The 14,602-nt window shown below is 41.2% G+C and overlaps 1 protein-coding gene across 9 annotated transcripts in view; it reads right to left on the reverse strand.

Annotated features, from left to right (window-relative positions):
- The window catches only part of MAGI1 (membrane associated guanylate kinase, WW and PDZ domain containing 1), a 713,270-nt gene that overhangs the window by 138,017 nt on the left and 560,651 nt on the right, over positions 1-14,602 (reverse strand). For 4 of the 9 annotated variants that reach the window (XM_075321383.1, XM_075321379.1, XM_075321387.1 and 1 more), the window contains exon 7: positions 3,524-3,562. The exons of 1 other annotated variant lie outside the window; for it this stretch is intronic. In XM_075321383.1, the coding sequence (XP_075177498.1) occupies positions 3,524-3,562 (39 nt within the window). The remainder of the gene's footprint in view (positions 1-3,523; positions 3,563-14,602) is intronic. 4 more of the 9 variants (XM_075321385.1, XM_075321380.1, XM_075321388.1 and 1 more) reach the window with 2 other exon arrangements.

Here is a 14,602-nt window from a genome sequence, read left to right on the forward strand (position 1 = left end):
ACAAAAATTTCTGCTAGACTAACAGTTCATCTATTGTGCAGTGGCTTTCTCCTTTCTCCTCCTCTTCTGACAGTTCGCAGGTCCCTCTTTCCTGGCTGTAGTTCGACAGCAGTGCAGTCAATTCAGCGCTGGGCTCGTGAAGGGTGTGAATTTTTTTTCTCCAAAAATTAATAAATTGAAGTCTGGGGAAAGGGGTTTTCCAAAACTGGAATAACCCTCTAAGATTAAAAATTAAATTTAAGAATTTGTCCACAGTTAGGATCTGACAGTTCGCAAGTCCTTCTTTCCTGGCTGTAGTTCTATACAGCAGTGCAGTCAATTCAGCGCAAGGGTGCAAAAATAAGTTTTTCAAAAATAAATTGGGAGCGGTTTAGAATACCCTTTTGTGATAAAAAAAATGGTAGAATTTGTTTGTCCACCGTTAGGATCTTGAATGAAAAATTGTCTGCCAGTTCACAAGTCCCTCCTTCCTGGCTCGAGTATAACAGTGCTGCAACTAATTCAGTGCTAATCTCATGGAGGATGCGAAAAGACGTTTTTAAAAATAAATAAATTGAAGTCTGGGGAGAGGGGTTTTCCAAAATTGGAAAGTGTAAAAATCAAAAATTGTCTGACAGTTCGCAATTCCCTCTTTCATGGCTGTAGTTCAACAGCAGTGCAGTCAATTCAGCGCTAGACTCGTGGAGGGTGTGAAAGAAGTTTTTTTCAAAAATTAATAAAGTGAAGCCTGGAGAGAGGGGTTTTCTAAAACTGGAATACCCCTTTGAGATTAAAAAAACAAATTGAAGAATTGGTCCACAGTTAGGATCCTGAATGAAAAATCATCTCACAGTTCGCAGGTCCCTATTTCCTGGCTGTAGTTCTACAGCAGTGCAGTCAATTCAGCGCTGGACACGTTAAGGGTTCATAAATAAGTTTTTCAAAAATACGTATATTGAAGCCTGGGGAGAGGGGTTTAGAATACCCCTTTGTGATAAAAAAAAATGGTAGAATTTGTTTGTCTACCGTTAGGATCTTAACAGAAAAATTGTCTGCCAGTTCACAAGTCCCTCTTTCCTGGCTCGAGTATAACAGTGGTGCAGCTAATTCAGTGCTAATCTCATGGAGAATGCGAAAAGAAGTTTTTAAAAATAAATAAATAATTTGAAGTCTGGGGAAAGGGGTTTTCCAAAATTGGAAAGTGTAAAAAACAAAAATCATCTGACAGTTCACAAGTCCCTCTTTCATGGCTGTAGTTCGACAGCAGTGCAGCCAATTCAACGCTGGACTCGTGAAGGGTATGAAAAGGTGTTTATTTTTCTAAAATTAATAAATTGAAGTCATTGGAGAGGGGTTTTCTAAAACTGGAATAACCCTTTGAGATTAAAAAATAAATTGAAGAATCGGTTCACAGTTAGGATCCTGAATGAAAAATCATCTGACAGTTCGCAAGTCCCTCTTTCCTGGCTGTAGTTCTACAGCAGTGCAGTCAATTCAGCGCTGGACTCGTGGAGGGTGCAAAAATAAGTTTTTCAAAAATAAATATATTGAAGCCTGGGGAGAGGGGTTTAGACCACCCCTTTGTGATAAAAAAAAATGCTAGAATTTGTTTGTCCACAGTTAGGATCCTGATTGAAAATTGTCTGCCGGTTCACAAGTCCCTCTTTTCTGGCTTGAGTATAACAGTGCTGCAGCTAATTCAGTGCTAATCTCATGGAGAATGCGAAAAGAAGTTTTTAAAAATAAATAAATCAATTGAAGTCTGGGGAGAGGGTTTTTCCAAAATTGGAAAGTGTAAAAAACAAAAATCATCTGACAGTTCACAAGTCCCTCTTTCCTGGCTGTAGTTTGATCGTGCTGCAGAAAATTCAGCACTGGACTCAAGGAGGGTGCAAAAATATGTTTTTCAAAAAAATAAATAAATTGAAGCCTGAGGAGTGGGGTTTTCCAAAACTGGAATGTGTAAAAAAAAAAAAAAAAAAAAAAAAATGACAGTTCGCAAGTCCCTCTTTCCTGGCTGTAGTTCTACAGCAGTGCAGTCAATTCAGTGCTGGACTCATGGAGGGTGTGAAAAGAAGTTTTTTTCAAAAATTAATAGAGTGAAGCCTGGAGAGAGGGGTTTTCCAAAACTGGAACACCCAGACATCAGGTCGCACATGCACCTTACTCAAGTCTATGGCGCAGATATCAATTTCAAAACCGTCCATCTTATTTTCTTCCAAAAACTTCTCTACAAAAAGCACTAAATAATGTGTGCACATAAGAAGGTGTTAGTCAGTGTTATTGTGCTTTTAATTTTTCTTTAGGGATGACTAAAAGACTTCTACATGCAAGAACATGGAAAAGAATGAAGGATCAGGGACCTCTCCAGACATTTTTGTTTTGAGCAAATTTTTGTATTACTGATAAAACATTAATTCTGGAGCATTTTTTTCTAGGACTCCGCATTGCGCCGTCCTTCTGTTATTACTCCTGGAAATAAGCAAAAAGGTTGGGTCTTATCGCTCTCCAGGTCAATAAAATGTGTCACTTCTCAATGTGACATTGTCCAAGTACTATTGGCAATGTCAGACAGTGTTTCGAGACATTCCCTATTAGGAAGGTTAATGGTAAAACCCAATTATCAGTTAACTGATTCCAGGAGGAATAGTAGAGGGACGACCCAGTGAGGTCTCAGTTAACTGATTCTAGGAGGAATAGCAGAGGGATGACCCAATGAGCTCTCAGTTAACAGATTTCAGAAGGAATAACAGAGGGACGACCCAGTGAGCTCTCTGTTAACTGATTCCAGGAGGAATAGTAGAGGGACGACCCAATGAGGTCTCAGTTAAGTGAGTCCAGGAGGAATAGCAGAGGGACGACCCAATGAACTTTGTTAACGGATTCCAGGAGGAATAGCAGAGGGACGACCCAGTGAGGTTTCAGTTAACAGGTTCCAGAAGGAATAACAGAGGGACGACCCAATGAACTCTCAGTTAACGGATTTCAGGAGGAATAACAGAGGAACGACCCAGTGAGCTCTCAGTTAACAGGTTCCAGGAGGAATAGCAGAGGGACGACCCAATGAACTCTCAGTTAACTTCTTCCAGGAAGAATGATCCAATGAGCTATCAGTTAACTATTTCCAAGAAGAGTAGCAGAGGGACGACCCAATGAGCTCTAATAAAAGTGCTCTATATTTTTTTTTATTTTTTTATAACAAAAGTATTTACAAACTAGACATGCGAGGAAAGCTAATGTTACATGTTCCTAAATTTAAACAAAAAATAATCCTCATAGTAAAAGTCCCAATTGAGAAAAACAACAATAGCAACAGTGTTAGGTTTTGAAAGTGAGAAAAAAAGTAGATGCATGGTCACATGATGCTTTTTGACCAATCAGAATAAACGCTTCAATCAACAGTAAAGACTGCCGTCAGTCAAATAGGAAATAAATATTCACGCCTTTAATTGAGAACTAATTTTTCATATCTTTAAATAAACAAAAAACAGTAAAATCTGGTGTTTGCAGCTGTGAAAGGTAAAAACAAAGAGGCACAAATTACCTAGTTCACTGTCCAGCTCCTCGGTGTGGACCCCTTCTTCTCCAAGGAAAGAGCAGGAAATGGGACAGAGAGATTAAAAGAAAATAAATTCAGATACCGACACCAAGTTGGAAATTCCCATTAGTAAAAAAAAAATAAATCCTTAAAACCAATGTTACAGGTTGATGCAATCTAATCTGGAAAGTGACCACAATAAAAAAAAAATACGTTTTGTGATTATTGAAGGCTTTCAAATGTTCCAATAAGTTTTTTAAAAAAATGTTAAATTTACCAAATTTAAAATGTGGGTCTAAAAATTGTCAAAAATGAAGCAAGAATTTTTACCTTTTGAAGAGTCGTGTTACTTCTAGTCTCCAATTACTATAAAGTTGGTCATTTATGAATAAGTAATAACAAAAAATGTTTTATATATATAGTAAAAAAAAAAGTAAAAGATTATTGTAAATTAATCTGTGGCTTTATTTATCAGCTGTAGTACCCGGCATTTCCCGGGATAATAACTGTCTTTTTGTCTCTCTGTCTCTGTGTGTCCCTGACCCTGTGTGTGTCTCTGTTTGTCTCTGTGTGTCCCTGGCCCTGTGTGCGTCTCTGTTTGTCTCTGTGTGTCCCTGTCTGCGTCTGTTTGTCTCTGTGTGTCCCTGACCCTGTGTGCGTCTCTGTTTGTCTCTGTGTGTCCCTGTCTGCATCTGTTTGTCTCTGTGTGTCCCTGAACCTGTGTGCGTCTCTGTTTGTCTCTGTGTCCCTGGCCCTGTGTGCATCTCTGTTTGTCTCTGTGTGTCCCTGACCCTGTGTGCGTCTGTTTGTCTCTGTGTGTCCCTGACCCTGTGTGCGTCTCTGTTTGTCTCTGTGTGTGTCCCTGTCTGCGTCTGTTTGTCTCTGTGTGTCCCTGACCCTGTTTGTCTCTGTGTGTCCCTGACCCTGTGTGTGTCTGTGTGTCCCTGGCCCTGTGTGCGTCTCTGTTTGTCTCTGTGTGTCCCTGACCCTGTCTGCGTCTGTTTGTCTATGTGTGTCCCTGACCCTGTGTGCGTCTCTGTTTGTCTCTGTGTGTCCCTGACCCTGTGTGGTTCTGTTTGTCTCCGTGTGTCCCTGACCCTGTGTGCGTCTCTGTTTGTCTCTGTGTGTCCCTGACCCTGTGTGCGTCTGTTTGTCTCTGTGTGTCCCTGACCTTGTGTGTGTCTGTTTGTTTCTGCCTGTGTGTCCCTGTCACTGTGTGTCCCCGTCACTGTGTGTCCCCGTCACTGTGTGTCCCCGTCACTGTGTGTCCCCGTCACTGTGTGTCCCTGTCACTGTGTGTCCCTGTTTGTTTCTGTCTGTGTGTCCCTGTGTGCGTCTGTTTGTCTCTGTGTGTCCCTGACCCTGTGTGTGTCTGTGTGTCCCTGACCCTGTGTGTGTCTGTGTGTCCCGGTCACTGTGTCCCGATCACTGTGTGTCCCTGACCCTGTGTGTGTGTGTGTCCCTGTCACTGTGTGTCCCTGTCACTGTGTGTCCCTGACCCTGTGTGTGTCATTTTGTTTCTGTCTGTGTGTCCCTGTCACTGTGTGTCCCTGTGTGCGTCTGTTTGTCTCTGTGTATCCCTGACACTGTGTGTGTGTCTCTGTTTGTCTCTGTCCCTGTGTATGTCCCTGTGTGTGTCCATTTCCCTTGTGTGCGTCTGTTTGTCCCTGTGTCTGTCCCTGCTTGTCTCTGTCTCTGTCTCTGTGTGAATGTGTCCATGTCTGTGTGTCTCAGTGTATCTCTGTCTCTTTGTGTCTCTGTGTGTGTCACAAAGACACACAGAGAGAGACACACCAAAAGAGACATGCGGAAACTGGTACAGGGACACGCATAGACAGGGACACGCATAGACAGGGACACGCATAGACAGGGACACGCATAGACAGGGACACGCATAGACAGGGACACACAGAGACAGGGACACACAGAGACAGGGACACACAGAGACAGGGACACACAGAGACAGGGACAGGGGCACAGACACACAGAGAGACAGAGACAGAACAAGATACACAGACACACAGACACAGACACACACGTGGGGACACAGGGACACACACAGAGAGACAGAGAGGGAGACAGTGGGAGAGGGAGAGACACAGAGAGACAGTTACTATCCTGGGTGATGCTGGGTGCTACAGACAATGTATATATATATATATATATATCATACACACACACACACACACACACACACACACTATATATACATTGTTATCAGCCAATGAGCCACAGATAGTTTCCAAAAAAAAAATTTACTTTTGCAGAATTTGGTAGGAAGGGAATAAAAAAAAATGGGTATTTTTAGAAATCAAAATATTTCAAAATTAAAGAGAATCAACCTGTGAATAGAACAGAACAGTCTAAAAATGACCCCCCCAGTCTCAGGCTGCGGCCTCCAACCAGGGGCCCTCCACCCGAAAAGTCTCAGGTTGGAGACCACCGGCCCGCAGCATTATGTGACCTTGCATTTTCATCTAAAAGAAATTGACCTACTGCAAATTAAATGGACATTAACCACAACAATATATATCAAAAGCATTGGATTTATGTTTTGGAAATAAATCCCCAAATTCCCTTTACCGCTCCTTATCATAACGACTTGGATAAATGAATGGTTAGTCAGAATGAGAAATGAACAGGAAAATGCACCAACAAGGCTCATTAAATTGTATGGACTTTGGTATGACTTGGAAATAGCGCCACTCTTGTCTAATGGTCGAGTTTGGTATTGCATCTCAACCTTTCATTTAATTTATTTATTTATTTATTATTTAAGTTAACGAGCTGTATTGTCAAACACAGACCATGGAATGGATGTGGCGCTGTTTCTGGAGGGGAAAAAAGAATTTAAAAAATATTGACTGTTTTTGTTTCAATCATGTACGACCTCTTTAGTTTGAAAGTGATGTTTAAAATTGGAAACATTACGGCTGCAATCTCCCCAATAAAAACTCCACACGTCTGGTATTGCAGCTCAGCCACATTCCTAGCAAATAAGCTGAGCTGCAATACCAGACACAACCTGTGGTCACAAGTGGCGCGGTTTCTAAAAAAAATACATTGTATAGGATGTATAAAAATGGAAATATTACGGCTGCAATCTCCCAAAAATAACCCCACACGTCTGGTATTGCAGCTGAGCCTCATTCACAGCAAATAAGCTGAGCTGCAATACCAGACACAGCCTGTGATCTCAAGTGGCGCTGTTTCTAGAAAAAAAAAAAAATACATTGTATAGGATGTATAAAAATGGAAGTATTATGGCTGCAATCTCCCAAAAATAACCCCACACGTCTGGTATTGCAGCTCAGCCTCATTAACAGTAAATAAGCTGAGCTGCAATACCAGACACAGCCTGTGATCACAAGTGGCGCTGTGTCTAAAAAAAACCAAACAAACATAGTATAGGATGTATAAAAATGGAAGTATTACGGCTGCAATCTCCCAAAAATAATGCCACACGTCTGGTATTGTAGCTGAGCCTCATCCACAGCAAATAAGCTGAGCTGCAATACCAGACACAACCTGTGGTCACAAGTGGCGCTGTTTCTAGAGAAAAAAAAACTTTGATCAATGCCTTAAATTTTATGTCCACGGTTCACTGCACGGAAACAAAGAATTTCAGCTAATTTGAGCTTTTTATTATTATTTTGTATTATTATTATTATTATTATTTTTTTTTTTATTATTATTTTTTTGCAAGGACTCACTTTACAGGAACTAACCATGTTTTTCTACTTGGATTAAGTGTTTTTTTTTTTATTAGGCCTCGTGTTACAGAACTATTTAACCCTTATATGGTACCACGGGTCAATTTGACCCCATGCAGATTGATACAACTAGTTTTTTCCATCCTCAACAGTGTCAATCCCGCCTAATACTTGGGAATGCCACAATCATCCACGTAATATCGCACAGGTGGGCTGGTTCCACCGTAGACATCCCCTTTAAATTATACATTTAAAACAGTCCAACCGTGTCGATTATGAATGAAATATCGACGTTGTGCGCTTTTTGCGCAGCATTATATTTTTATGACGCTCATCAGTCGGCTATTGTAACACGGGGAGCTGTACGAGGCGGCTTAATGAATACAGAACAACTTTTTACGTGACACATGGGGTGCATACGAGTAATGCGATAGGCGTGGGTAATTGGGCTTTACAGAAGAAAACGGGATTTGAAATTTCTACTTCCAGAGAAAGAAATTATAGAAAACTGAAGTATATAATCTCCAGAATCAGGCTCCGTGTGGACTCTAATTGTTGCGAGTAGAAAATACAAAAAGAACCGAAATTTGACAAATGTATCTTTTTTTTGTCTTTAACTCTGATTAGATTAATTAAGTTTACTACTGTCCACTGATGTAACGTTTTCGCATAGTTGGGAAGCACGGAGATGAATGATTTTTTTTCCGCTACAGGTCACACCTATAAAACTTTTTGAATCAGATATTTTTGGTAGACTAACAATGGCCTGATTCACACAATAATACAATCTGATATTTGCAGCCAACTTTAAGGGAGGACCTGGTTTATTTCTTTGTATTGATTAAAGAGTAACTAAACTTTTTTTTAAAAAAAAAAAAATTCTGAATGAAAATTCATGAACGTTTGTAATTTACTCTGTTACTTTATCTTGCTGCCTTTGCTTTCAAACTCTAGGCTGGAAGGGCTGTTTTAACTGCCTTTTGTATAGCTGTTTTGAACTGTGGATCTAGCAAATATCCGTACACCTGTGTGAACGTCTCTACTTCCTTCTCTCATGTTCAGACATTATTTACAAGCTTTTTTTCCTGTGGAAATATAGGAGAACTTTAGACTGAGGTACAGATAGTTGCTAGTCTTGCAGTGTAAACCAGCTACTCAAAATGATGATCAATCAGCTAAAACAGTCCTTTCAGCATGAAAATTGGGTTTACAGACAACTGTAAGAACCAGCTAAAATACTAGTACATGCCCTCATCATCTCCCACCTCAACTACTGCAACCTCCTGCTTTCTGGCCTCCCTTCCAACACTTTTGCACCCCTCCAATCTATCCTAAACTCTGAGGCCAGATGAATCCACCTCTCTCAGCTTCACCACTCTGCCAATCCCTTCACTGGCTTCCCATTGCCTAAAGACTCCAGTTCAAAACCCTAACCATGACATACAAAGCCATCCACAACCTGTCTCCTCCATACATCTATGATCTAGTCTCCCGGTACCTACCTGCACATAACCTCAGAACCTCACAAGATCTCCTTCTCTGCTCCTCTCTTATCTCCTCTTCCCACAATCGCATACAAGATTTCTCCTGTGCCTACCCCATACTCTCGAACGCTCTACCTCAGCATATCAGACTCTCTTCTACCGTGGAAAGCTTCAAGAGGAACCTGAAGACCCACCTCTTCCAATAAGCCTACAACCTACAATAGCCCTCAGTCCAGTACACCACTGCGCAACCAGCTCTGTCCTCACCTATTGTGTCCTCACCCATTCCCTGTAGACTGTGAGCCCTCGTGGGCAGGGTCCTCTATCCTCCTCTATCCTCCTATACCAGCCTGGTTTGTATTGTTAATGATTGTTGTACTTGTTTTGATGGATACCCTTTCACTTGTAAAGCACTAATAACTATAAAGGAGCACTTGGTTTATTTCTTTGTGTTGATTAAAGAGTAACTCAACTTTTTTTCATTTATTGATCAGTTTTTGCAATGTTGAGAACTTTCATAATATACTCCATTTCCTTATCATGCTTCATCTGCTTTCAATCTCTAGTCTGAAAGGGCTGTTTTAACTGCCTTGTTCGTAGCTGTTTTTAACTGTAGATGTAGCAAATATCTGTACACCTGTGTGAATGTCACTTCTTCCTTTTCTCATGCCCAGACATTATTTAAAAAAAACTTTTTCCCTTTCTAAACATAGCAACATCTTTTTGTTGCTATGTTTATATTTAGAGTAGGGACCTACAAACATGAGGTTCCGTGACGCGGGTTGTAGGGTTACGTTTTTATGGCCATAAATACCAACTAAAACCTCATATTTATTTTTTTGGACAAGATACAGCCAGGCCCCTTTCTGTTGGGCCTTGCACTGTAGAGTGTCTGTCCGTGCATGAAACACAGGTGGGGTACGGCTTGGCAGCCCGCCTGATCTAATAGTATGGGCGTCACCTAATAGGCTGCGGGTTTGTGACTGTGTTATCTGCATGTGTGAACAGCGCTCTATGCAAGCCACTAGTGTGCAGTTTTAATCATCTAGCAATCGCCCTCCTCCATTCCATGGAGGTGTGTGTGTGATCTGCTCCTCCTGCACCTGTGACGCTTCCACTTTAGTGGGGGGTTGGCTGTATCCTGATAGAGTACTAGTTTTTGGCCAGGGCGATGTACACACTGCAGCCCATCTTGCTGTAAGTAATCCTGTCTAAACATAGGAGAGGATCAGGGAACTTCAGACTGAGGCATTGGTAGTTGCTAGTCTTGCAGTGTAAAAAAAAAGCTACTCAACATGCATGAACAAGGCAGTTAAAACAATCCTTTTAGCATGGAAATTGGGTTTACAGCCAACTGCAAAGGAGCACCTGTTTTGTTTTGTTTTTTTTAATTTAATTATTGAATAGTTTTTGCAAAGTTACAAACTTTCATAATATACTCCATTACCTTTTCTTGATTCCACTGCTTAAAAAAGCAATGCTGAAAGGGTTGTTTTAGCTGCCTTTTTTCTAGCTGTTTTGAACTGCGGGTCTAGCAAATATCCATAGACCTGTGTGATCTTCACTTCTTCTTTCTTTCAAGCCCAGACATTATTTTTAAACTTTTCTTTTTTACTGTCTTAACAAAGGAGAGGATCAGGGAACTTCAGATTGAGGTACAAATAGTAGTTAGTCTTGCAGTGTAAAACAGCTACTCAAAGTGCTTGAACAAGGCAGTTAAAACAGCCCTTCCAGCATGTAAATTGAGTTTTACAGCCAACTTTAAAGGAGCACCTGTTTTTTTTTCTTTGTGTTGATTAAAGAATAACTTTTTTTTATTTAATTATTGATCAGTTTTTGCAAAGTTGAGAACTTTCATAACATACTCCATTATATTGATTAGAGTAACAACATTATTTAAAAATTATATATATGTATTCTTAATGAAAATGTATGAACTTTTATAATTTACTCCATTACTTTATCTTGTTTCATTTGCTTTTAACTCTATGCTGAAAGGGCTGTTTTAACTGCCTTGTTCTTAGCTGTTTTGAACTCCAGTCCTAGAAAACATCCATACACCTTTGTGAACTGCTCTTCTGCCTTCTCTTATACCCAAACATTATTTATAAACTTCTTCCCTGTATAAGCATAGGGGAGGATCGGGGAACTTTAGACTGAGGTAGTTGCTACTCTTACAGTGTAAAACAGCTACTCAAAGTGCATGAACAAGGCAGTTAAAACAGTCCTTTCAGCGTGGAAATTGAGAGAGAATGAAGCCAGTTAAAAAAAATTGAGTACTAAACAAATTTTGCAAATTCTGAACATTAGTAAAATTTCTTAACAAAATATAGTTACTCTTTAAACTCAAAACTTGCATCCACCAAGGCTCTCATGTTTGGAAGAATATAAAAATAATGAATGATATCAATGCCGGTTAATTTCAGTGGGTAAATGATAATGACTGGATTTTCTGGAAGCAAATTACTTCTCTAAGGGGCACATGCAATTTAAACATGGGGTTATCTAATCTAAACTGTTCTTTCTGGAACTACAGAAAGATGGGAAGTGGACGCAACTCTCAGGTTTCAGATATTTAAGATTTTTGATATTTGTCCAAGTCGCTTAGACAAGTTGTGAAATGTCTTGACTTGACCACTACTAATGACCTGAATGATAGACATCAGACAGATGCCTCCACTTCTTGTCTGGACAAATTTTCATATAGGAGACCCTGTGAGAAACTTTTTAGGTTCAGCATATAGCACGCACATATCATACGTGTAGTGCATCAAGTAGTTGCCAAATATTTGACTTCTCAACTACCTATAAAAGACATAACCGAAAAATACACCACCGACATGTAGCCATGGACTTCAGACATTTTATATGAGTATAGCTACCATAAGACAAGGCTGTTGGCGACATTAAAAACCTTAGGCTGCTTTCACACATCCGGTTTTTGCAGTGCGGCTCAAAAACCTATGCAACGGATGCGGCGAAAAAACCGGATCCGTTGCATAAGTGTTTCCATGTGGCCCGTCCGTTTTTTGACGGATGCGGCTTGGTACTGAGCATGCGCAGTGCAAAAATCCGGCGGCCGGGTGTGGTTTTTGCCGCAGGACGCCGCATCCGGCGTCCATAGGCTTGTATTGTAAATCGCGCCGGATCTGGCGCAATGCGGTTTTTTGCCGCACAAAAAAACGTGCCAGGCAACGTTCCATCCGGTCGCCACATGGGCTAAATATGCCGCATCCGGCAAAAACCGGACGCAACGCAAGGCCATGCGGCACAATACGGCGCTAATGCAAGTCTATGCAGAAACAAACGCAACCGGCGGCAAAAAAAAAACGGTTGCGTTTTTTCTGCAAAGCACCGTATTGTGCCGCTCAGCAAAAACCGGATGTGTGAAAGCAGCCTTATTTACATAATCTGTATACATGATCCAATAGTTATTTTGGACCTGATGAGGCCTGTGTATTTAATCAGAGATTCCATTTCAGAATAGCTGTAGAATTCTACGAATTTTATGAGTTCAGCTATAGAGTGAGGGAGCTCAAGAGACCAGGTCTATTCAGACTCCGTCCACCCAGCGGGAGTGATAGCTGCAGCTTGTACTGAGCAATGTGAGATCACAGCAGGGAGGAGGGACACTGAGTAGATGTCAGTCAGGATGGTTAGGTGGATAGTCAGGAGCGTCAAAGAGGGACTATGAAAAGTTGTCAGTCAGATATTATTATATTTATTATTATAGCGCCATTTATTCCATGGCGCTTTACAAGTGAAAGAGGGTATACATACAACAATCATTAACAGTAAAAAACAGACTGGTATAGGAGGAGAGAGGACCCTACCCGCGAGGGCTCACAGTCTACAGGGAATGGGTGAGGACACAATAGGTGAGGACAGAGCTGGTTGCGCAGTGGTCTACTGGACTGAGGGCTATTGTAGGTTGTAGGCTTGTTGGAAGAGGGGTGTCTTGAGGTTCCAGGAGATAGGAGCAGATTTAGCAGCAGCAGGGAGGAGGAACACTCAGGAGCTGTCAATCAGGATAGATAGGTGGTCATTAAGCAGCAGCATGGAAGAGGGACTGTGAGGAGCTGTCAGTCAGGTCAGCTGGGAAAAGATTCAGCAGCAGGGAGGATGAAACGTGAGGAGCGGTCATTCAAGATAGGTAGGTAGAAAACCATCAGCAGCAGGGAAGAGGGACAGTGAAGAGCTGTTAATCAGGATAGTTAGGTGGACAATCAGCAGCAGCATGGAAGAGGTATGTTGAAGAGCTGTCAATCGGGCCAGATGGGAGCAGATTCTGCAGCAGCATGTAAGGGGAACACTGAGGAGCTGTTAATAAGGATAGACAAGTGTAGAATCAGCAGCAGTATGGAAGAGGTATGTTGAAGAGCTGTCGATTGGGCCAGATAGGAGGAGAATCTGCAGCAGCAGGGAGGAGGGACACTGAGGAGCTGTCAATCAGGATAGTTAAATGGAGAATCAGCAGCAGGGAGAAAGGACACTGAAGAGCTGTCAATAATGCCAGATGGGTGGAGATTCAGTTGCAATAGGTGAGGCGGGACATTGAGGAGCCGTCAATCAAATTTATTGGGTAGCATTTCAATATAAACTTTTAAATAGGATTATACAGCCAATCTTACTTAGATTTTCAAAGTGAATACAACAGCTTCATCAGGTCCAAGAAATCTATTCCATAATATACGCAGGAGGAACACAGGAGCTGTCAATCAGGATTGTTAGGTGGAGAATCAGCAGCAGGAGGAGGAGGGACACTGAGGGGCTGTCAATCAGGATAGTTAAATGGAGAATCAGCAGCAGGGAGGAGGGACACTGAAAAGCTGTCAATAATGCCAGATGGCTGGGGATTCAGTTGCAATATGTGAGGAGGGACATTGAGGAACCGTCAATCAAATATATTGGGCAGCATTTCAATATAAACTTTTAAATAGGATTATACAGCCAATCTTACTTAGATTTTGAAAGTAAATACAACAGCTTCATCAGGTCCAAGAGATCTATTCAATAATATATGCAGCCGGTATTGTCAAATAATGTGACTGATCCCTCTTAGGCCCACATCAGCCATCCATATAACAGAATTAGGACTTCTATTTCCGTTCACAGACGGAGTTTTTTGTGCAGCATCATCTCAGGCCTCATTCACACGACAAGCCGTGTACACAGACCCTGTATATTGACACTAAGAATCCTTACAGGTTCACTTTATTGGCCTGTAGGCATTGTGTGCCGCCATATGGTGCCACGTAGGACAGACTGCCTCTGCAATATGGCATCAAGCATTGGAACAACACACATTCTTTTATTTTTTAATGAACAATAGCTACTAATTAGAGAACCCCCTCATTGTAAAAAGCGATTTTATGTAACCCCCATAACGTTACGTCTACACAAATACAAGAAACCAATTACAAAACTAATTACTTAATAACCACCCGCAGCTCAGAGAACGTGATACATAAAGTTGAAAGATGCTGCAATGATAAATATCAGGGAGGGAATGGGAAGCTCATATATTTGCTAGTTGAAAGGTCTGAACAAGAAGCTGCTGTTGATTTGATCAGTCCTTGCACATATTTAGTATATAGAAATTAGAAAATGTGGATGTTTGTGTGTCAATAATGAGTAAATGTCCTATTAATATCGTACAAGTGACAGTAATACGAATTAAGCTACAGTAGGATCCGACAACAGCAGCTCAAATGCTAATGAGCTCAGAATGACAATATTTTTTAATGCTATACCATGCTCAGGTGCTCAGTACTCGTAACTAGTGATGAGCGGGCACTACCATGCTCGGGTGCTCAGTACTCGTAACTAGTGATGAGCGGGCACTACCATGCTCAGGTGCTCAGTACTCGTAACTAGTGATGAGCGGG

This window comes from Anomaloglossus baeobatrachus, chromosome 8 (assembly GCF_048569485.1).
Source record: "Anomaloglossus baeobatrachus isolate aAnoBae1 chromosome 8, aAnoBae1.hap1, whole genome shotgun sequence".
In the NCBI taxonomy this organism is placed as follows: Eukaryota; Metazoa; Chordata; class Amphibia; order Anura; family Aromobatidae; genus Anomaloglossus; species Anomaloglossus baeobatrachus.